At 43.8% G+C, this 25,164-nt stretch overlaps 1 protein-coding gene across 1 annotated transcript in view; it reads right to left on the bottom strand.

Annotated features, from left to right (window-relative positions):
• Positions 1-17,480, bottom strand: part of FGD3 (FYVE, RhoGEF and PH domain containing 3) — a 176,764-nt gene extending 159,284 nt beyond the window's left edge. The window contains exon 1 of the mRNA XM_038410836.2: positions 17,189-17,480. Coding sequence (XP_038266764.1) covers positions 17,189-17,204 — 16 coding nt within the window. The 5' untranslated portion in view covers positions 17,205-17,480. The remainder of the gene's footprint in view (positions 1-17,188) is intronic.
• Between the last annotated feature and the right edge of the window lie 7,684 nt (positions 17,481-25,164).

Raw genomic sequence — 25,164 nt, 5'->3', positions numbered from 1 at the left:
CGAGTAGCACGTACTCGGGAATCACTTAGAACAAAGCATTGCAGTGTATGTTTGCTGGCATTCAAACAACATCCGTTCTTTATCTCTCTGTGTTATCCTCAGGAAAGTGATATCATTCATGGTCACCTGGTTGAAATAGGGTGCTTTTCTTAAGGGGACATTCAGAGCTGCCCGTTCCTGCTGGGCTGTTTGCCTGTGGCTGAACAGAAATATTCCCCGCTGTCAGCCACGGGGAGGGGGGAGGGGCTAGCCATGTGGGGGGGGAAGGCAAAATGCGTCCTTGGAACGAAAGTACATGTGCTATATATGTGTTGTTAACAGCAAGGTTTACCGTGAAAGAGTGTACCCATTGTTCTATAAAATGTGTCTTTTTAAATACTACTGTCCCTTTTTTTTTCCTCCACCAGCTGCATGTGTTTCAAGGATCACAGGATCTTCTCCTTCTCAGAGACTAGTGAAGATTAGAAGGTGAAAAAACCGCACTCGCAATGAAATGTTCTCCGAGCTCATGTTGTCCTCCCACACTGACAGAGCACAGATGAATGCATGGAGGCAGACAATGTCAGGGTGCAGGAAAGCACAAAATGACCGGGAGGAGAGGTGGCAGGCTGAGGAGAGTAAGTGACGGGCTGAAGAGAGGGCTGAAGCTGAAAGGTGGCAGCAGCATGTTGAGAGGAGGCAGGATTCAATGCTGAGGCTGCTGGAGGATCAAACTAATATGCTCCAGCATATGGTTGAGCTGCAGGAAAGGCAGCTGGAGCACAGACCGCCACTACAGCCCCTGTGTAACCAACCACCCTCCTCCCCAAGTTCCACAGCCTCCTCACCCAGACGCCTCTAGCCACCCAGCCACTCCATCCCAGAGGACTGCCCAAGCAAAAGGCGGCTGGAATTCAATAAGTTTTAAAGTTTTAAACTTTTAAAGTGCTATGTGGCCTTGTCCTTCCCTCCTCCACCACCCCTCCCAGTGCTTCTCTCCTCCACCACCCCTCCCGGGCTACCTTGGCAGTTATCCCCCTATTCGTATGATGAATTAATAAAGAATGCATGAATGTGAAGCAACAAAGACTTTATTGCTTCTGCAAGTGGTGATCTAAGGGAGGAGAAGAGGGTGGTTAGCTTACAGGGAAGTAAAGTGAACCAAGGGGCAGGGGGTTTCATCAAGAAGAAACAAACAGAACTTTCATACCGTAGCCTGGCCAGTCATAAAGCTTTTCAAAGCTTCTCTGATGCACACTGCACCCTCCTGTGTTCTTCTAACGGCCCTGGTGTCTGGCTGCGCATAACCAACGGCCAGGCAATTTGCCTCAACTCCCACCCCGCCATAAACATCTCCCCCTTACTCAGCACAGCAAGCAGTAATAACAGTGGGAATATTGGTTTCGCTGAGGTCTAACCGAGTCAGTAAACTGCACCAGCGTGCTTTTAAACGTCCAAATGTACATTCTACCACCATTCTGCACTTGCTAGGCCTGTAGTTTAACAGTTCCTGACTACTGTCCAGGTTGCCTGTGTATGGCTTCATAAGCCATGGCATTAAGGGGTACGCTGGGTCCCCAAGGATAACTATAGGCATTTCAACATCCCCAACAGTTATTTCTGGTCTGGGAAGAAAGTCCCTTCCTGCAGCTTTTGAAACAGACCAGTGTTCCTGAAGATGCGAGCGTCATGTACCTTTCCTGGCCATCCCATGTTGATGTTGGTGAAACGTCCCTTGTGATCTACCAGTGCTTGCAGCACTATTGAAAAATACCCCTTGCGGTTTATGTACTCGCCGGCTTGGTGCTCCGGTGCCAAGATAGGGATATGGGTTCTGTCTATGGCCCCACCGTAGTTAGGGAATCCCATTGCAGCAAAGCCATTCACTATGACCTGCACATTTCCCAGGGTCACTACCCTTGATATCAGCAGATCTTTGATTGCATTAGCTACTTGCATCACAGCAGTCCCCATGGTAGATTTGCCCACTCCAAATTGATTCTCGACTGACCGGTAGCTGTCTGGCATTGCAAGCTTCCACAGGGCTATTGCCACTCGCTTCTCAACTGTGAGGGCTGCTCTCATCATGGTATTCTTGCGCCTCAGGGCAGGGGAAAGCAAGTCACGAAGTTCCATGAAAGTGCCCTTACGCATGCGGAAGTTTTACAGCCACTAGGAATCGTCCCAGACCTGCAACACTATGCGGTCCCACCAGTCTGTGCTTGTTTCCCGGGCCCAGAATCGGCATTCCACCGTATGAACTTGCCCCATTAGCACAATGATGCCTGCATTGCCAGGGCCCATGCTTTGAGAGAAGTCTGTGTCCATGTCCTCATCACTCTCTTCACCGCGCTGACGTTGCCTACTCGCCCCGTTTTCATTTTGCCAGGTTCTGGTGCTGCATATACTGCTGGATAATGCGCGTGGTGTTTAATGTGCTCCTAACTGATAAAGTGATCTGAGCAGGCTCCATGCTTGCCATGTTATGGCGTCCACATAGAAAAAAAGCACGGAATGATTGTCTGCCGTTGCTCTGACGGAGGGAGGGGCGACTGACAACATGGCTTACAGGGAATTAAAATCAACAAAGGGGGTGGCTTTATATCAAGGAGAAACAAAAACAACTGTCACACAGAATGGCCCCCTCAAAGATTGAACTCAAAACCCTGGGTTTAGCAGGCCAATGCTCAACCCACTAAGCTATCCCTCCCTCTGGTATTTCAGGCAGGACTGAATCTCCATTAAAGTTTTCAAGGTGCCCCTGACAGACCTCATCAAAACAATTGTCGGACGTTGATTTCACGGAGGGAGTGGGGAGCAAATGAATACAAAACAAATCTAGTCTATTTCTTGTTTTGATCCACTCCATCTATCTTTTACATCTTTGGCCGGCAGCAGATGGTGCAGTAGGACTGCTACCCATCCTCATCTCCTGGCTGCTCGGCAGAAGATGGTGCAATAGGACTGTGATGAAGTGTGACTGTTCTTAATGTTTCCTCTGAATATTGTGGGGATGCCTCAGTTTCCCCTATGCAGTTCTTAAGTATCTAGGTGGTGGGATAAGAGTGTATGATCGTTGCAGAGCCCTAGAGGGCAGGTGTGTGCAGGGGTCTGTACACAGAGAATGGCCAACACCCTGTTTCCTGGCAACTGATGTCCTGGGCCCTTTCGCCCTGCAAGGTGATAGCTAAAGGGTTGGAGAACTAAGGAATCCGGTGACCTCCCGGCGCGGGAAAGGAAAAAGCCCAGAAGAGGAGGAGCTGGAGATAGTTTCAGTTTGGGACTGGCTGGGGACATAGAGTGAAGTGCAGACAGGGTTGTCTGGCTCACTGCCCCCCAAAATGGACCTGGCTGAGGGGTCCTGTTCTCTGTACCTAAAAGCTCTGTTTTAGACCATGTTCCTGTTGCCTAATAAACCTTCAGTTTTACTGGCTGGCTAGGAGTCACGTCTGACTGCGAAGTTGGGGTGCAGGACCCTCTGGCTTCCCCAGGACCCCGCCTGCGCGGACTCGCTGTGGGAAGCGCATGGAGGGGCAGAGGATGCTGAATGCTCTGAGGTCAGACCCAAGAAGATGGAAATTGTGTGAGCTGTGTGTCCTGAAGACAGTCTGCTCACAGAAAGGAGACTCCCCCAGAGTCCTGACTGGCTTCGTAGGGAGCAGTTCCAGAGCATTGCCCAGGGACTCCGTGACAAGGACTGCTAGCCATCCTCATCTCCTGCCTGCTCACCATAAGATGGTACAATAGGACTGCCTGCAGGACTAAAGAGAATGACCTGGTCGAGTCACTCCTAATTTAGTCCCTGTGCCCATGTCTGCCCAGGCGCTCCTGACCGACCTTACCGAGGCGGCCAGGAGCACCTCGGACACGATGAGGATGATTTTCAGGCCTATTGCACCGTCTGCTGCCACAAGGTAATGGGTTGCTGCTGCTGTGTAGCAATGCAGTACTGCGTCTGTCAGCACTCAGGAGATATACAGTGACAGTGAGCTGAGCAGGCTCCATGCTTGCCGTGATATGGCATCTGCGCAGGTAACTCAGGAAAAAAGGCACAAAACGATTGTCTGCTGTCGCTTTTACAGAGGGAGGGAGGGAGGGCCTGATGACATGTACCCAGAACCATCCGCAACAATGTTTTTTGCCCCATCAGTCATTGGGATCTCAACCCAGAATTCCAATGGGCAGCAGAGACTGCGGGAACTGTGGGATAGCTACCCACAGTGCAACACTCCGGAAGTCAACGCTAGCCTCGGTACTGTAGAAGCACTCTGCCGAGTTAATGCACTTAGAGCATTTTGTGTGGGGACACACACAATCAACTATATAAACACGATTTCTAAAAAACCAACTTCTATAAATTCGACCTAATTTTGTAGTGTAGACATACCCTTAGGTTCCTGGTTCTCTCAGATTCCAAACCACAGAACAGAAGCATCAGTCATCTCTCCAGCAGTAGTGCTGCTGCAAACTTAAGTGCGGCATTACTTATTGACCAACACCTGAGTTCAGTTCCAGCAATTTAATGGAGGCTTTGTGTTGAACTCCATTTTTCTCACTAGCACGTAATACCCCAGCCCTATGTGCACTTCCAACAGAAACATCCCCTCTTCATAGCAACAAAACCTAAGTACAGCTGTTGTCCATCCTCCTGAGCAGACAAGGCCCCCTCCACCGCCTGCCAACTTTGCTAATAGCAGCTGTTACTAAAGGCCCAGATCCTGCAAACATATGCTTAACTTTAAGCATGCGAGTAGTACCATTCCCTTCATAGTTAAGGATGTTCATGTTCACAGAATCAGGGCCAAAGTGAGAAAAAACAGAATTCTAGGCAAATTTACAGCAGTGCTTTACAAAAGAATAAACTAGCAGAATTGAAGTGTATCACAAATCCATTGCTTGGCAGAGGAGAAAATGGTGCTTTCAAAGGCACTTTTAGATGCCAGCAAAACAGGTTACATTTCAACAGGTGTTTGAGAAATGAGCAGGGATAGGATTACCCAGTATATCACAAACCACATAGAGAAAAAAAAGCCACTAACAATGCCCCCTATAGTACAGTCAGAAGCAATTTGTCTGTGGGTTTCCCTTAATGAACTCAAGTTCAACTTGCTAGAATTCTGCCAAGCTGTGTGGCAGCTGGGGAAAAAAAACCATGAAGTTCAATGTCAAAACAGATAGATCAAATTTTGGAATGTACAAAAGAAATAAAATTATGGTAGCCACCATTTAATCTACACATTTCTACAAGTCTAAACCAACAGACTGGTAACAAGAAAGGAATTGTTTCTTTTCCCCCTCCTCACCTCCTCAAATCACACACAGGGCACACACTTAGCCAGGGGAATTAACTGCCAGAAGATATTATTGAGGCCAAGAAGTCTGCAGCATTCAAAAGAGAACTGGACATTTATATGGGTGACAGGAATATCCAGAATTATAATAGTAAAGCCTTTAAAACTGTGGCTTCACTTAAGTTAATAATAAAACTCCCATTGACTTAGTGAAACCAGAATTTCAGCATAAGAGTTTTGGACATAAATCCTTATGCTTCAGGATATAAGCCAATCTAGAATGGTTGTTAGGAAGAAATTTCCATTGGGACAAGTTGTCCCATAACTGCCTAATACTTGTTTCCTGCACCTTCCTTTGAAGTAGTTGGTACTGGTCACTGTCAGAAACAAAAAGAAAAGGAGTACTTTGTGGCACCTTAGAGACTAACAATTTTATTTGAGCATAAGCTTTCGTGAGCTACAGCTCACTTCATCGGATGCTGTAGCTCACGAAAGCTTATGCTCAAATAAAATTGTTAGTCTCTAAGGTGCCACAAGTACTCCTTTTCTTTTTGCGAATACAGACTAATATGGCTGCTACTCTGAAACCTTTCAGAAACAAGACAGCAGAACAGACAGATCACCGGTATGACAGTTCCCATGATCCTTACAACACACATGCACTGGGTCTTTGGTACTTGCACAACTTTTCATTAGTTGTAAAAATTAATAGTAAAAATATTTAGATTAAGTTATAGTTGTGTAGCACTTGCACAAATGAGTTCTGCTTACAAACGAGTAAGAAGTATCTTGTGGTAGGAGCCCTCCACACTCTGCAACACAGAAAGTAGCTGCTTTGGCAGCTCATTCATCATCGCTATCAAGCGGCAATAGTTGGACCTTACTGATTCAAGCAACTCCAGACACCAGAGTGTCTGTATTTTAGAGTGTTGTTACTAGCCATCTGCTGCTCAGTTGGTGAACCTTTGGGGCTTGTTGGCATCACAGGTGCTTGCCAGGTAGGAAACTCCTGAACTCTAAACTGGTCTTGCCACTTCTCATGTAGACTCACTCCTCATGTGGTAAAGAATTAATGCCAGGGCCCTGATCCTGCAAAAAGACTTACACACGGGCCTAACTCTGTGTAGTCTTGGTGACTTTCATGGAACTACTCACATGCATGAAGTTAAGCATATGTGTAATTCTTCAAAGATCAGGACTAATGGCAGGGGACCTTCTGTTTTCTGTACTTAAAAGTTTACCCAATAGTACTAGAAGTTTAAAATAACTAGACATTTGCTGAACAAGTATGCCATTTATTTATTCAGGTTAGAAACAAAAGGAATAAAAAAATTCTACCTTTATTTCTTTGATGAATCCAGCCCTTAGAATCCTTTTATTTTCCACAATTGGCTCTGTGCCTTTCTGCTGTTCAGAAACAAGCTAAGAGAATTTCAATTGCAATTAGAAATACAGAGCTACAGAATGGCTCAGCAGGTAGCACCATTAGTTACTCCATGGGAAGCTTCAGTTCAAGTCACCAATTACTTGAATCAGTAGGGAGTGTACCATAAAGGTGTCATACCTGCCTACCACAGCCTGGAAAGGTTGAGATTTTCCTATCTGCAAACCCATCTATCCCATAACTCTGGTTTTTCTGACATCTGGCAGGAGAGGAAGAGAAACATTCAATACATTTCTTTTTTGATTAGGAAAACATGTTCCCTACTTGCAAACAATAATGGAGCTCAATCATTCAAATACTGACTTTTTTTGCAGCCTGTCTCAGCATAGTGGGCCAGATCTTCAGACAGTATAAATCAATGTAGCTCCATTGACTTCACTCACACACATGGCATGAAATCCTGGCCCTACTGAAGTCAATGGCAAAACTCCAATTGATTTAACAGGGCCAAGATTTCATACATTGGGTTCAAGTCAGCTACACTGGTTTATACCAGCTGAGGATTTGGTCCTCTGTCCTACTCTATAAAGAAAAGGAGTACTTGTGGCACCTTAGAGACTAACACATTTATTATGATGTCCATTTGTTTGCATTTGGAGAGGAAGATGATGTTAATCATGGTTGCTATGCTTTGGCACCTGAGCCCAATGGCATCATCAAGATGGCTGAGATTCTGAAGATGCTCTAGGGCAAGGTGCTGCTCGGTGCACTGTTGTTTGACCAGGTGTAAAAGGTCTCTGTAGAGGAGTTTCATGGGATATCTGTCAATTTTTCCCAAAAGGGTCTCGATGTGGGATGCTGCTGTCCTTTGTATACATCCAAAGCCCCATCCCAAGAAACCACCCAAGAAACCACCAAACCACTGAGGATACTATATAGAGCAGACTTTCTATGAAATAAAGACTAGATTTGTTTTCCCATTTATTTCCCTTTTCTCTTCCCATTCTGCACTTCTCTTTCTATGTCCAGAAGTATCTTTTTTTCCTGTGTTTACCAGTGTCCATGGTTTAGCTCAGACTATTTGTTCTGTAATTGTTAATTCTTTTTAAAATGTTTCATATTTATTGGTACATCTTTACTCGGAAACCCTTTTTCTCCAAGACATTTCTCTCTTTATTCACTTTTCTCCTCCTTTTTATACCTTCTGTATTTTCTCTCTATTCCCCCTACTGTCTCAATGTCTCACCTCCACGCTCGCTCTCTCAGCAATTCTCTCCCTTTCATTTCTTCAAACTCCCACCCCCCCAGCCTTCTTAGGATGTGGCTGTAGTAAAGGTCCTACTTGTTCTTCAAAACACAAATGGGAAAGTTCCAGAGGATGAGAGATAACACAGATGATGGCAACAGATAATTTGACTGCATTGGGAGACTTCTCTCTCATTGCTTCCATCAGTGATTTTGCAGTGATGCGTCAATAGATGATCAGCACAGGTTGAAAAAGTGAGCTCTACTAAAGGTGGAACACCCATATCTGGAAACTTATACAGGAACCTCCTTCTACGAGAATGCTACAGCAGATCTTGTACCCGTGACAGAACTAGCAACCAGTGATCAGTACAATAATGTCCACCTCATTCCAGCCTCAATGCTCCAAATCCTTGCTGAAGTAGCCAAAACCTCATTAATGTTAATATTTGTTCAGAGTTAAGTTTCCAAGACAGAATTTGTGCTCAGACAATCTTGCAAGCACCAAAAAAAAGTAGGCCAAGATTTTCAAAAAAAGGAGCCTGAAGCAAGTTTATACATCCATATTTAGATACCTGCCTGATTTTCAGAAGGCCTGAATACCAGCAGCTCCCACTGGCCTCGCATCCATATGTAGGGTACCTGCCTGGTTTTCAAAAACTCAAGCACCCAGTGGGAGCTGTTGTATGTTCAGCACTTTTGAAATCAGACAGGTCCTCAATATGGAGTTTAGCAGTCTTCAAAAATCTTGGTTTTGGATCCCAATATGACTTGTAAAGGTCTGTGTATTGCTGTGCACATAATGGTTCCTAAAAACTTTTGTCTCCAGAACACAGGTTAGATTTCTGTTTGGGACTCCTGTTGGAAGTGAATTCTTTAGGTCTGTCTCCTAAATCAATAGATTTTTCACACTTTCCTTTAACCAGATTACATGTAATGACTATCATAAAATGGCAGTGACAGAAGAGGTTACCCTTCAGTGATGGTACTGCACGTCAGTTCAACCACTTTACAAGTAGTCCATAGCTGGAGAGAGGAAAATGGCAAGTGCTCTATAAATGCTATATTCACTCAGCAATTCTACAAAAAATACACTCTCAAAACTGAATATTCATCCATCCAAGAGATTTCTAAGAGGATGCATCAAAGCAATCTCTGAAGAAATCCCAGAACTTAATTACTTAAAAGAGAAAATGAAACATGTCTTGAAATACAATTTAAAGTATCTACTTATTCATTTTCATATTCATGTTCATGAGGCCCTAAGATGTTTAATAGTTCCTTGTCTCTTACAATAAGACTTCCTGTAGTCTGTTCCAGCCCATCTGTTAACGCCTTGAAGATTCTGTCATCAAAAGGAATGCCTTTTCCTACTAGTAACAGATTTGAAGAGTATGAATTGTACATTATTCCATTCACTGTTTGATGCCAGCTTTTTCGTCAATATACAGAGCTTGCTTCAAAACAGCAATTGATGCTCCTAACACTTTAAAACATACTGTAGAAGCCTTTGCAAAATAAGTTTTTTATAAAATGGTTCCAATTCTTGCTATTAAGAACACTGCATATGTCTCTACTATCTGGGGGATGACGGGGGCAGGGGACGATTAATGTTTGACACTAGTTTTCCTCAACACTGACAACTATCTTCCCCATGCTACTACGGCCTAATAAGACTACCACAGAATAGACCCCAATGAGTCACAGCTGTTAATCTTTCCACAACCACTGCCTCAGGGATTTCATTCCACACTGAGGGCCAGATTCACAGTTACACTATAGCCCCTTGACACCACTCTGGCAGTGTAAAAGGCTTTAAAGGAGTCGATTATCTTATAAATCACCCCTTTAAGGCGCCTTTACACCACCAGAATGCTATAAAAGGGGGATTGGTGTAAATGAATAAGGTTATAATAAAGTTGGGATTTTTTGGTCCAAAGGTTGCAGCCACAGTTTGTTAAAGCTCCAGTTTTGGTGCAGTCAGCTCAAGTAACACTACAAACCACCGCCACCCACGCTTCGGTGAATGGCATTGTAACCTGGCACACAAGGCTGCAATGCTACTCAAGTGTGGCTCAGCCACCCCTCCGTCATGATGGGCAGGTGCATGCAGAGGTGTCGTCAAGGTAGAGATGTGGTGGAGTTACAGAGCAGGCCACGTCCTTGCACTCGAGGAGAAGCTACTAGTGGTCAGTTGGCCCAGCTCACACTTCCTGGCAAAGGCAGAACTGTCCCTGGGCAAAGTGTGAGGCCAGTGCCAGCAGGACTGAGTGCAGACAGCAAGTGGGACAAGCATCCCTGGGAGTTTAGCCCTGACCCGCACAGGTCCCCAGCCTCTTCCTCATCCATCTCCGCCACTGCGTCCACCAGGTCATGGGGTTGGGAGCGGCCGAGCCAAATTTGAGGGAGTGGCTTTGCAACACCATGAGTAAGAGACTTTGCAACATGAGGGATGGGATCACGACACCACTCCAATTTGCGTCAACTATAAGAAGTTGTGGTGAGTGCTGAAAATTGCAGTTTCCACACCAAAAATCACAACCTGCAATTTTCTTACAGCCTTATAAATGAAAATCTGGCTAAGAGCGTGTAACAAAAAGCAAACCAGAGAGCATAGTGTTGTCGGACAGATATTAAAATCATACTCATGCACCGTTTAAGTACATGTAGTTAGGTCACTATTTTTTACTCCTAATTCTTTCATGCCAGTTGCCGAGTTCTAGATCGCCTTTTCACTGTCTGAGGTCACCACAACACAGCTCAAGGGACATTACAGTCTCCCCTGAGATTAAATGACAGTGAAAAACTACTTATGAAAAAGGAGAGCTGTACACAGGAAACCCAGGTGAGTGGAGAGACACACATTAAGTACCCCCTCCTGCCCCTATTAAGTCACTGGGAGTTTTGCCACCAATTTCTTTCACGGCAGGGTCAGTTTCTAAGTCTGGACATAAAATGAAGAGACTTCAACCCAGCAACCATAGAGAGTGGACAGCACTTATAACTTCCACAGAAGTATGTTTTTTATTTACATGAGGACCAAATAGCAACAGAAGTCAGTGACACAAAAAAAAAAAAAAAAAAAAAGAGGAGGAAGAAAGCAGTGGTGCAAGTAGAATTTATTTCTTACCAGTATGCTGTGCATAGGCGACTCGTGGGAGGGACACAAAGGAGGTGGCATCAGCTAAAGGGGGACACGTGACCCCCCACATGACTCCTCCCTGCCTCACCCCACCCCCAGCTCTGTCCTCCCATTGTGCCAGATACTGACTTCTGAATGGCAGGGTTCTCCAGAATCGCAGCAGCGAAAGGAGCAGAACATGGGGCCGTTGAGCGGCCCCACACCGGCAGCTCCTGCAGTGCAGCTGTACCGGCCCCAGCCCTTCCACACAGCTACGTCTCCTGTCTGGGGTCTGTACAGCGCACCAGAGGACAGGGTTGGGGGCGGTACAGCCACGCCAGAGGAGCTGCTGGCATGGGGCCACCCAGCAGCCCCAAGTTCTGCTCCTTTCCCGCTGCAGTAGCAATGCACTTTAATGGTGCTATTAATGGGAAACCATTAACAGCCATCACTGGTATTTCTCACAGTACTGTAGTTAGAGTCAGAAAGACTAGTGCGTACAGTTTGGGAGTGTTTGCAGAAACTTAAGTCTTCCATTCATTTTAATCACATTTTGCCACTGGCCTTCATCCTCTAGTCATGCACAATCAAGAAGGAATAAAAGGATAATGGGGAGTGAGACTTATTCCACTTAGTGCTGCAGACAGGTGTACCAGGTGTTCACATTTCTGCACCATCCCTACTAGCTGGTTTCCTAGTGCTTTCATAGTATTAAGATAAAGTAGTGATGCAGCACCTTAGTACAAGGGGGACCTGCTCATAGTGAGCGTGGATACAGGGAAGGCCCATTAGAGGTGAAGGTTTTTTTGTTTTGTTTTTTTAAAACAACACTCCATAAGGTTTTTAGACCCTGCAATGCACAAATTACAATTCTAGTTGTACTGAACCTCTGGATCCTACTGCCAGATTTGCCCGACGCATAGCATTGGATGAGTCACTTACCCTCTCTATGCCTCATTGAAAATGGGGCTAGATCCGCACTGACCTCTGATACTTATGCATGAAAAGTGCTAGTCACAAAATGTGCTAAATATTAGTAACAACCACAGAGAGGGGTATAGGCTAGTGGAACAAGCATTATATTGGAAGACAAGAGATTTCATCACAACTCTAATGCTGGCTCTCCATATGACCTTGGGAAAGTGTCTTGAACCTATGTCTCAGTTTACATCTAAGAAACAGAAAATACTACCTCTTTTTTTTTTCGGCTTTGCAGCACTACTAGAAATCTTTTAGATATCTGAAAAATGAAAACCTTATGAAAGTGGTGTCATTATTGATCATTTTGCAATAATTGTAAACAAACAAAAAAGATATCTTTAATGACACATTGATTTTCATATGAAAGTTAAATAAGCCAACAAAAGGAAAAGAAAATTTCAGGCTCCCTGAAATCCTTCAAAAAGAAAATACAGCAATAGTTGCTACTGCTTTTTCTCAACTATACAGTTTAGTCCTCTCAATAAAAAACTAATGCTCTTTTATTTGTAACACAATGCTGCAAACTGCAAACACACTGAGCACTGAATAGATGTTAACACTTGGAAAAGAACGAGCAACTCCTTTTTTATACAAACATTTTGTCAGAACATAAGATCTGTTGTATCTTGGCTATACCATATATAGAGAGCATTTACTGCAGACATAACACTGTCTTACACGTGACATATATGTAACTCACTCTTTGTTCAAGATTTTAAGCATCTTAAAACCTGCTTGTTTTTCACAGTAGAAACCTTTATTAAGACTCAGTTTTTGATGACAGGCTATTGTAAATAGCTTCAGATGTTTTTACTGAGTTTTCTGAATATGGCAAATCATGAATAATAGTTTAAGAGTTATTTACAAGCCAGTCTGGAGGACTAAATTCATCTTAAAGTTCACAGTTGCTTCAGTTGGATAAAGTTTATGGTCAGATGAGAAACAGAACATTAGTGCTCACATTTTGACTTTTACATTCCCCTGTCCTTTTAATCCTCAAATGGACTAACTCAGATCAAGCCACGCTGACAGACAAATTAGAGAGGCACCATTTGCACCATTATTGCTTAGGGTCTGTTAGTATTGCTATTATAAAACTTTATTTTAGGGGTTTGTAACTGGGCTGTAAAAAAGCATTCCAAGTGGAAACTTGACATAGAAAGTCTCTGCCCTAGAGAAAGCTTTCTTGCCAGTTTGGAAAAGTAAAAATATATTTGTAAGTTGCTAACAATTTTTTTAAAAAGTAAATATCCTATTATTACTAAGGATATATTTGGCCAGTAGCACCAGAGGTCTCAGTCAAGAACAAGACAGCTTGTATAGTGCCCATTGTTCTGGACACTGTACAAATAAAGGAAGGAATTAAAGAGTCTGATGCTCAAATCTTATTGAAATTCAATGTGAATTAGGATCCTAAATACCTTGGTTCCTTTGAAAATCCTAGCCACAGTGCCTGCAATGTAAATAAACAAGACCAACAGCATATATCCAGAATGTTACTGACAGTGAAACTCTTATTTTGGATTTTGATTTCCCAAGCCATTCCTCCCTCTGTCCAGGTGCTCAGACAACCTGCTTCCACAACCTGCCCTGCTTCCACCCTGATCACCTCACAGATGTTTGCATTTCACATTAAGCTTTCTTGTCCTGTTTTATTACCACCATTCTTTGTTGGATTTTAATGCCTGCTGTCTCCCTCTTCGCTGAATTTGCATCTCTGGGGCATTTCAAGCCCTAAACAACACCAAAACCCTGACCTCCTTGGGCATTATCAGTTCAGTTAGTCCTTCCACAGACAGCAGGGAGATTTCAAAACTGCTTCAATTCTCTGAGAGAGTGTTCCCTCGCCACTGCTGCTCCAATGTGTGCCTCAAGCAGGGGCCTTTGAGCCATGCCCTGGGGAAGAAAGCTGGTGGGCTCCTGCCTGCATGTTCACAGAGACAAAAGGGGAGGCCTCAGGAAGTTCAGTTCCCCAGATCTGGTTTGAGCAATGTGCCTAAGCATGTACCTAATTTTAAATATGAACAGCTGAACTGAAGTCAAATGGGACAAATTCTAGTATTGCCAACCCCCGCATTCAGAAATTATGAGTCCAGCCCCTAAAAGTTATGAGATTGGTTTAAATATTCTGAGATCTTTAAAGTAATACTTTTTTTAGCCTTTTTATAGCTTCTCTGTAACTATGAGAGCTAGAAACGTAATTACCTGAGAATCTCACTTTTTTTTTTAAATGGCAATCACCTGACTCTAGAAATTGGGGCTTTAAGAAAAACACCAAATAGCTTATAATATAATGTGAGAGGTGACAGAACTGTTTAAGCATCTGACTAACTTTAAGCACATAAATAAATACCTTAGTGAATCAGGACTCCAGTGTTTAGAAGAGATGAGGAGTCCAGCAAGCCTGATCACCTTGCTAATGCTCCTGTGCTAACTAAATCTGCACCTACTGCCAGGAAGAATGGGCCTCGTGAATTTGTATTTACAAAATGAATACTCAAAATAGATGACATCATCCCTAGTGGAACTTCTTTGAATTCAGTTAGATTTGTAACAGGCCTTTTCCCCACCTATATTAATCTAAGGATTATGAGTAATAAAGATAAAAAAAACTTGTTGACAATAGACTTCAGAGTAGCAGCCGTGTTAGTATGTATCCGCAAAAAGAAAAGGAGGACTTGTGGCACCTTAGAGACTAACAGGCCACAAGTCCTCCTTTTCTTTTTGTTGACAATAGAGTTACACCAAGAATGAATTTGGCCCACCTTATTTTGAATGGCAGTTTATAAATGCAACGTGCTAGTTTGAGATATGTTCTGAAAACATCATTATCTCTGTTACAACACTCAAGATTTCTCCAGGTGAAAGAATGTTTTTTGTTTATTTTAGAACAGATATTTTATGTTAATAAAATATTTTAAATTTCTAATGTGTTGTCACTATGCTCCATTTACATTTTGCATTCCTCCATTTGGACACTGAAAGTCAATAAAGTCACTATCACTTTTGTTTATAGTCAACTTTCAAATGCTTTGGTACTGCAGTGTTTGGGTTTCAGATGCTACTAGGAATGTTTGACAAAGTAAATGCTTTCATTGGAACTTTTTTTTAACTGTAGAAACATTTCTATTGTGTTAGATTCTATACAAGTTTGCTTTCACAAAACTTCAAAGTTGGGGGGGCTTTTAAATGGAGTTTATCTCTTTAATATAGTTTAACTACTCTTAGTATTTCAAATGGAAAATGTGACTTAAGTATTGAGGTTTAAAAAGCAGCTACAACGTATGCAGCCAATTTTCTAAACATGAATCTCATAAGGGTTTTTTTTGGTTTGTGTTTTTTTTTTTTTTCCTTTGGTAGGAGAATGTATGGCTTTCAAGAGGCAGTCAGCTAGCTGCAATAGACCATAATGGCCCAGAGGTTTTCAATTTGCAGACTGAAAGTGGTTTATGTTAAGTAGTAACAGCTCCAATAGGTATTAAAAAATAGAAAAAAAAGACTCGGGGTTTTCAAAAGTGCCTAAATATGGATTTTCTTGGTCGGTCATAACAGTGCTGAGGAAATAAATAGCCATTCCAAAATAAGTGTTTAACTAGATAGGTTTTATGTGGTTTTTGAAGGATCTAAAAATATATTACACAGCTCAGTACTGTATTTACAGACAAGACTAATCTCTCGATCAATACTATCAGACTTTCCGTGCTAGATTCTGATAGCTGCTACACAAGGTGAGTCAAGGTTGTACAATAAAGGCTGATGCTCCATCTGCAACTCATACTCTTGTCATCTTACCCTAACAACAACGCAAGACCACAGCATAGGCATATACTTTTGAGTCAATGGTTTGGGTCTTTTACTCTTGCTTTTGTATAAGCGGATTTATGCTACAAACTGCCAAACCAGTTCACAAAGAAAAAAATTATCAGCCCAAACTTTAATTCAAGTGGTGAACATGAACCGTTGATAAAGAGTCTGATAAGTCCTTTGTCTGCTCAAACACAACTCTTAACTCTGCTGACATCCCACAAAATCATGCTAAGGTCTCACTCAGCAGGGCGGGCAGTCTCTTCTGAGCTGGCTGTTGTCCTCATGCCTCAAGCGCTCCCAGGATTCTCTGGAGCAAAAGGTGCAAAATGCATTCAGAGCGGCCTGTCTGTCTGCACAATAATTGAATACAGCAGCTGGGCCGGTCTGCCAAACGTGCAGAGACCATGCAATGGAGCTGGCAGGGATCAGCAAAGATCAGGGGTTGCCTGTTGTAGAAGAGCCCTGGTTAATAAGTCAACAGCAGTGAAGCAGGAGGAAATATTAATTATTAGTATTATGATGTTGTTTATGGTAGCGTCCCAGGTGAGCTCGTTGCTTGTTTCCAGGCATGCAAAAGGGGTCGGGCCCTGCCCCCAATCTCCTTTCAGTCCAAGGAAAAGCAATGAATGGGCTCAAAGGGAGCGAGACGACTGGAGATCAGGAAGAATACTGAGCTAAATAAATCTTACCTCAGCTTCCAAACTCACTTGTTGCTAACGTACATGTCGATCCAAGCAATCCCAGTCCCCCCCTAAACCCCAGCCCACTCAAGGGAGACTCGACGCGGGGCTTCGGTGCCAAACGTTTGGGAAGAGCCCATCGCCCCTTTGCAAACATCCCGAGTCAGGGTGAGAGGTGCTGGGACTCGGGGGGCGGGGGGGGGGGGAGGGGGGTTCCGGCGGGAAGCGGTTTCCATCATATCCCGGGTTTACGTTGGGTTCAATGGCTCTCGGCGCCCCCACGGCACACATGGTTCCAGCGCCCCGGCTCGTGGTTTTAGTTCAATAAGGACCCTCCCTCTCTCCCAGGCCGGAGCCAGCCTCTGCGCGTCCGTCCCAGGGACTGCCGGGCTCGGAGAGGCTCTTGGCCGAGGAGCCGCTGCGGTTTCTGTTGAGCTCGGTCCCAGCTTCGCAGCGGGGCGCTCCTTGAACCCGAACCGGTCCCCGTCCAGGCCCCCCGGGCGGCGAGTGCCAAGGCCACGGCCAGGTCCGCTCCCGGGCGCCCAAACCCGTAAGCTCCCTCCCCCGCGGCGCCGCCCGCACAGGCGCCCTCGGGCTCCCCTGCAGGCGCCCCGCTTCCCGCCGGCCGGAGCGGAGCCTGCAGGGAAACTTCTCCCGGGACAACTCCCCGCCCGCCGGCGCGGGGCCGGCTCCGACTCACCCTCCGGCAGCTCCATGGGCTCCAGCGCTGCCTGCAGCCCTCGGACGCTCCCCGGCGCGGCTGCAGCTCGGGCAGGGCGGCGCGTCACGGCCGAGCCCTCACAAAGGAGGCTGCTTGGCGAGGGGGGTGGGTTTCCTCCCCCTCCCACCCGGCCGCCGCATCGCGCCCGCCAAGGCTGCGAGCGGGACGAGGGAGCCTCCCGCAGCCACGGAGGGAGGGAGTGGCGGACCCTGCAGTCCCTTGGGCCAGGTGCAGCTTCCCCGTTGGAGGAGGAGGGGCTGCACCAGTGACTTCAGGCGGGGTGAGGGGGGGGGCTTCCACTCTCTGATACCCCCGACTCCCCCGTCCCACTCAAGTCAAGAGCAACTCTGCCCTCCCCCTTCAGTGCAGCAAGGGCAAGGGGTAAAAACTGGATCCTGCCACATCCTGTTCCGTGTGGGACCAACCCCCCCCCCGTCCCTCCACGGTCTGGACAAAGAAAGTGGAGGGGGTACACCGAAAAAATCCTGTCCGTCACACAGCCCAGTGCAGCAGAGCTGTCCAGACTGGCATCTGACACAGGCACAGCCACCCCTTCGGCCCAGCTTCCGCCCCGAAGGCCAGCACAGCCCTTCCTACCGCATCTTAAAATCTGACGTGCCCTAGTGCAGCAGACACTGCAGCCTCCAAGGCCATGCACATGCTCCAGCCACCTTAAGCTGTCCAGCTCAGTTATGCAAGCAGATCAGAACATACACACTGGAGTAAGAGACAGCAAGCACCTAACTTAGGGTAGAACCCCCCCCCCCCCCGGAGTTTAGTACAAGATACCCCATGAAGGCCAAGAACCAGTAGATTCCAGGGCCTACTTTAAAGGAGGCATGATATTTACACACAATAAATTTTTAAAAGACAATTTCCAAGTGCGCCCTCCAACTGTGCGTACCAAAGTTGTTTAGTGCACTATTCTGGGCATCTCAAAACCTAGAGATGTAAGACAGACATCTACAGGGCTGACAAAAACTAAAATGCAGCTTGGTTCCATGGCAAGTTCTCAAGGACAAAAACCATGAACTTACAATTTTGATCCATGCAAGGTTAGAGATGGGTTTGGAGCTACTTTGAAAATGCGGCGTTAAGTGTCTGAAAAATTCAGTTCAAAGTCCTTCACTGCTGCCTGATAAGACATGACAGGAGATTTCAAATAAGTGAGACTAGGTAGAGCTATGGATCAGAGCATTTCCTCTGGCCATGGTGGGGTATTCTGTAATGTCAGTAGTCAAGCCACACAGTTTAAAAGGTGATACTGGTCTTTACAGATGACACCACACCAGTCCCATCTTTTAAACTGCACCAGTTCTTTTTGACACAAAAAGGTCATCTCTCCCCCAGAATATGAGCTACAGCAAAGACCATCCCATCTCGGTTGGATGATGTGCTCACAACACAAACCCCTGCCCTGCATAGTGGGTTGCTGATTCCCAAGAAAAAGAAACACTTTTAAATGTGTTTTTCAAAAAGATCATCTCTCTTCTAACACCTCACCACCATCCACAATTTACAGTCTTTACAAAATTTTGGTGGTAGATTTTCTAAAAGTGTAAAGTTTAAGATCAGAAATGAAAGTTAAGGGATACAATCAATTCTCTACTGTCTTGTAATCCTTCATTACTCCTTGTTCCCCACCTGATTATACAGTCTACCCTACCTCCACTTCAGTCCCTTGGTTTGTTCTGTAACAGAAACATGCTGTTTGATAGGTGTTATGTGTTGGTAGAGTAGATGGATGTTTTAATTAATGGGATTAGAAAGATTGATGTTTGGTGTGATGAGATGTGTTTGTGTGAAGTATATGTAGACCTTGTAAATTTGTATTTTAACTGTACCATGTGGCAACTAACTTTTTTTGTAGCAAGTAACAGTGTACGTTTGCTTTACAGTACAATGCTTTAAGTCTACAATATTCCCTTAGATAGGAAATGGGATTTTGCAATAATTTAATCTGTTATTTTGACTTTTCCATATATTGTGTCTCCCTTAAATTCTACTTCATAACAGCCTCCTTGGGCAAGGAAGGCCGAAAAGGCCCCTTTGTAACAGGAAGCCAGCTAAGGGAGTCCCCTTGTGTCCAAATGTGGCCATGCTGCTATCAGCTATCTCTTCTGAGTCTTGTAAGATAAGAGTACTTTAAAATTTCCCCATCACCCCCTTTGTGGGGTCTCATTTATTAAATATCATACAGCGAATCAAACTTCTTCACCCCGTAAGTCCAGCTCTTGTTCCCCAGAATTCAGTCCTGCAAACCTCTTTCCTTGGGTCTGCACTGCTAACTCACTTAGGCTTTCCCTTCTTAAGTCAGGAGTCCCACAGGCCTCTTTCTGGGGTCTGTACTGCTAATTAAGGCCAGCTGCAGCTTCACTCCAATTCTCCAAGCTGGTCCCTTTCAACTCTGTCCCCCCCGAGGGCATTAAGAGATCGGTAGGCAGGCTGGCAAACAGTCATACTCCTCCTCTCCCTAGGCAAGCACTAACCAGGCTTCTTTCAAGCCATCTGCTCACTCTCTCCACCTTTGGTTCCCTGGAGGCTTCTCTTTTATCACTAGTCCAGGGACTCATTTAGCTACATGAGCTACCTATCATGTGACTGCAATAACTTCCCCTGGGGAGGAGATCTGAGCAAGGCACAGGTGGAATTGGACCCATTACCTCTTAAAGGGCCAGGCACCCTATGACACACATCAGTGCCACTTCTGGCTTGGGCACAGTCCCAACGATCAAACTCAACTTTCATCATACACCAGTGAAGAGCACTAACCATTTGGGGCCTGATTTTGCCATTTTTACTCACTAGGTCTATTGATCCCTTTTACACACAAACACACTCTCAGGGTCAGACTCCCATTACAGGGTGCAAAAAACCTCTTTGCTTTAGTACTATGTATAAAAAAAATGATGTATTATGCATCAAAGCTGAGAATTTTCAAGAGCGCCTATGGGAGTTAAGAGTTCAGTTCCCATTGAAATTCAATGAGACTCAGGGACCTTCTTCCCTTAGGCTCCTTTGAAAATCCCAGCTTCAAATATTGTCCTGCAAATGTGTTTTCCTAACATGCATTTAACATATAAATAACTATGCAAGAGAATAAGGCATTTAATTCTTTAGAAGACAGCCATAGCATCCTGCAATGCTGCCATATAGGACAATGAGGCAAATTAGGTCTTAAGCTTATTTCTGTTTTATAGCTCTCCTTAACAGTTATCATTAAGTGACTACCACATATAATGGCTGTTCAGAAGCAGAAACAAAGAAATAAGTGAAAATAGATACAACAGGTTTTTTTTAAGAACAGTACTCAGCTTCCTTGTAGTCTTAAGTGGGATCAATGCTATTTTAAAGTACTTGCTATCTCAACAAAAATACATTTATAAGGAGTCCATCATACTAATGGCTGCCATAAAAGCCAACATTCCTTTAAAAGGATAACTATTTCTTGCCAGTTTTGTTCCTTTCCAACATTGTATCTTCCATTGGTTTGGAGAAATAAGGCTGCGCAATGTGGTGTTACCATTAATGCAAAAAGTGCACACAGGCAAGAATTCCTTTGTGCTAATTCCAATTTCATGTGTCAAGGAGTTACATTGCCAGGCAGCCACCTCCGGAAATACTCAGATTTTCATCCTGGGATCTCTCAGCCTTAGGGCCCTGATTAGTTGCAACTCGCATAGTGGGACTCTGTCCAATCTGAACATAAGAACAGCCATACTGGGTCAGACCTAAGGTCCATCTAGCCCAGTATCTTGTCTTCTGACAGTGGAGAATGCCAGGTGCCCCAGAGGGAATGAACAGAACATGTAATCCTCAAGTGATCCATTCCCTGTCGCTCATTCCCAGCTTCTGGCAGAGGCTAGGGACACCATCCCTGCCAAAAGCCATCGATGGACCTATCCTCCATGAATTTATCTAGTTCTTTCTTGAACCCTGTTAGTGTTTTGGCTTTCACAACATCCTCTGGCAAAGAGTTCCACAGGTTGACTGTGCATTGTGTGGAAAAAAAAAAACCTACCTTTTGTTTGTTTTAAACCTGCCTATTAATTTCATTTGGTGACCCCTAGTTCTTGTGTTATGAGAAGGAATAAGTAACACTTCCTTATTTGGTCTAATCAAAGAGCAACTCTATGGAGACAAAAAGAAAAGGAGTACTTGTGGCACCTTAGAGACTAACAAATTTATTAGAGCATAAGCTTTCTATGGAGACAGTTTACAATCTAAGAGTTTGTCTGTACTTGACATGCCGCAGTGACACCGCTGCAGCATTTGAAGTATAGACACTGCCTATGCAAACAGGAGAACCTCTCCCATCAGCGTAAGTAATTCACCTCCAAGAGGCAGCAGCTAGGTCAACAGGAATTCTTCCATTCACCTAACACGGTCTACATGGGGACTTAGGTCGGCTTAACTACAGCATTCAGAGGTGTGGATTTTTAAACACCCCTGAGCAACATAGCCGGGTCATCTTATGTCTAGGCCAGGCCTAAACAACTATTCAGGTGTAGCCATTATTACTGGCCAACCAGTACTGTAATCAAATGCCAATAAATGTCTCTCTAGAAATAGGCTATTTTCAAATCAAGATAACTGAAGTAGGTTTAGGAAGTATTTGCAGTAAATAAACAGTAATGAGAAGGAAAGGAAATAAAGTGTGGGATTTTTTACTCTGTTAGGGAACTTAAAGAATTTCAAATATTTTTAAAAGTATGTTGGACAAAACCCACGATGATGCTTTGTAAGGCATGATTAAGAAAGCAAAGCCCAACCTTTTATCAATACACAGGTTGCAGAATTGTCTATTAATTTACTTTAGTGAGAGTGCTTCCTTCTCAGCTATGGCTGCATCTCCTACCCATCAGCCAGTCTCCTGCAGTCTTTCACAAAGGAAGTCATAGCAGGAACAAATCCAGAGAGTCATCATTTTTTTCCACTTCTCCAGCACGGTGTGACTTGCTCTTACCATGGCTATAGGCCCAAAGTTGTAGTACTGACAATAATAGAAACTCACCTGCAGTCTCACAGGATGAGTTCCCACACTGAAAATGCAGTTTGCATAGCAAATGAGGGCAACAGTTTTAATTAAAGTTTATTTTCAAATATACCTTACAGTTTGTACCAGGTACAAAAGTACTGCATATCTTATGAGCTTTGGAGCACTGCTCTGCACAAAGCAAATGTGTCCTTTATCATGAGACTTTTCCTATAATTCCCAAGCCCCCCAGATGACTATCACACATACACGAGAGTAGGAGAGAAGGGTCAATAAATGCAATGTAAGCAGTTCTCAAAATTCACACAATTATTCATTCATTCATTCTTCTCCCAAAAAAATTGCTTGTCATAATTCATTAAAAATCTTTCAGCAGAAGAGAATTTTCCACATGATTTAGTTCTCCCCAGTGTTACGCGTTGCAGTTAAGTAAAGATTGCCACTGAATATCCAGGAAAGATAAATCTAAGACAGGAAAAATAATCTCTTATACATTTTATGAGACATTAGAGACCAAAAAGCTCAGATTTGCAAATACACAGTTTTGCCTGACATGCCTTTCATATAAGAGATGCATGCTTTATTCTTTTCTGGATGATGTAATACTCAGGATGACTTGCATGTGCTTTTGCCATCATAGGACATTCTACTGAATATACAAAGTTCCTTTGTGCACTGCTTTCTTATTTATAATTCTCAGGATTAGAGCAGAGCAATTTTTTTAAACACTTCTCATTTGAAGATGAATACAGATTAATGTAACATGTCTTTTGACCATTTATGCAATTTAGTTTGATGTATTTTGGATTGAGCTCTTTCAACTGCGGGAAAAGAAACAGTGCTTTATTTCTCAGTCACAAAGAAATTAAATCAGTGATCATGACAACAAGAGAAATATAACTGTGCCAACACTAAGCCTGGTAGTTTTACTTGGATTCACAAAGAAAAGTGAAATAAAATTGATGCATCATAAGTGGCTTTATATAGGCTCATAACAACTCAAGCAAAAGCAGGTTTATGCCACATCAGTCAGCTACAGTTATCAAAACAGCCAGTAACCCAAAGAAAAGACAAAGCTGGAATAAAACAGTTAAGAAGAGACAAAAACACACACTAAGATACTGTGACTAAAAAAAGAAAGAAGGCCTGATCCTCCACTCATTACACCAGTTTTTCCTACAGCTATTCTGGTGTAAAGTTCATGTAATATAGTAGAGCAGGCCCAATATCTGGAGAATGACATTTTAACCTCACTCCACAAAGAATTTGAATTTAAAATATATACTCGACACCGTAAATTGAACTAGTGTTAATTCCCCGTGATATTAAGGCAGTTCACATGCAGGACCTTATAACTGTGGCAGGATTCTTTGAACATTAACTTAATATGATTTTTCATATTAGTTTGCTTTAAATTTTTTTAACATAATAGCATAGAATCATAGGACTGGAAGGAACCTCGAGAAGTCATCTAGTCCATTCCCCTGCACTCATGGCAAGGATTAAGTATTATCTAGACCTGTCAGGGGGCAAGCAGTGGGGGGGATGGGTCAGAGGTTCTGAGGGGGGGGGCAGTCAGGTGGTGGGAAGTGGGAGGGGATGGATAGGGGGCAGGGGCCCGACTGGGGGGCACAGCCTTCCATACCCAGCCCTCCATACAGTTTTGCAACCTGATGTGGCCCTCTGGCCAAAAAGTTTACCTACCCCTTCCTTAGAGCCTCTACCCCATGGGGCAGGGGGGCGGGAAGGAGGGAGAACAACTGATGGATAGGTGCAATGGTAGAGCCACTTGTCTTGTCCCCATCCCTTTCCCTTGCAACACTTAATTCTTGGGGCGGGGGGGAAGGGGGGATTGCTGTCAGTGTGGAGGGTTATGCACCCTAGAGTGACCTACTAATATCTCACATAGATGAACTTCACTAGTTCTGGGACCATCCACTGTTCACCCCTCAATCTCTTTGATTTTAGCTCAGGCTTGTAAGTGTTTTAATGGGCATCGATATCTACAGAAATCAGTGTACCCTCTTCCTTTCTTAACAAATGTACATATAATATATATGGACTAGTTATAACTAGATTACCAAAAGTAAACTCTTTAGAAGAGCTAATGCAGTAATGTTGCTATATCCTTTGTCTGTGGATTGGACTCCATTTGTTAAAGGTTTTGCATAATTATATATATATATATTACACACACACACACACACACACACAGTATTAAAGATAGTCTTAATTTGTTTTAAATGATGCATGTTACTTAGCAAGATCAAGTGTGTAATTAAAACTCAGCACTATTTTTTTTAAAGAATGTTTCCAAGTAGCATTGGTTATAGTGAGCCCTTTGACACCAACTTGTACTTCTGAACTGACAAGTCTTATATGTAAGAAATAGATGTAGGGTAAAATTTTCAGGAGCACTTGAGTGATTTTGAAGCCTAAATCTCATTTTCAAAAATGACAAGGAAATAGGAGTCTAAGTCCCATTCACTTTCAACGAGTGGCAGGTTCTTAAGTCCCCAACTCTTTTGAAAATACGACTTGGGCATTTCAGAAAATTTTACCCAAAGGCTACAAATCCCTGTCTTCTTGAGAGCCTGTCACCTACTGTAATTATGATCAGTGCAAGTGCTTGAGCTAGAATCTTCAGTATAAAAGAAAGGGAGGTACTGGCAGCACAATTGCCACAAGAGCCTTCAGCTTGGGAATTCATTCCCACCTGGGACTGAAATAACCATATTTTGATGACTTTCAAGGCATGCTACGTGGCCTATTTACTCAGGCTTTTCAGGAAGGAGAAATACAATGGGGTCTATCTTTTACATGGAGAGGGAAGAATTGTTAAGATTGATTTTTGCTGTCCTGGTTATTGCTGGTGTGGGGCAAAGTAATTTGTTTGCATTTTAAGTTTTTGTAAAGGTGCATTGGTGTCTTTTTTCCTGTGTTATTGTGAATCTAAACA

Source organism: Dermochelys coriacea, chromosome 7 (assembly GCF_009764565.3).
Source record: "Dermochelys coriacea isolate rDerCor1 chromosome 7, rDerCor1.pri.v4, whole genome shotgun sequence".
NCBI lineage: Eukaryota > Metazoa > Chordata > Testudines > Dermochelyidae > Dermochelys > Dermochelys coriacea.
The sequence above is the reverse complement of the archived record's forward strand: the minus strand, read 5'-3'. Positions and strand labels throughout refer to the sequence as shown.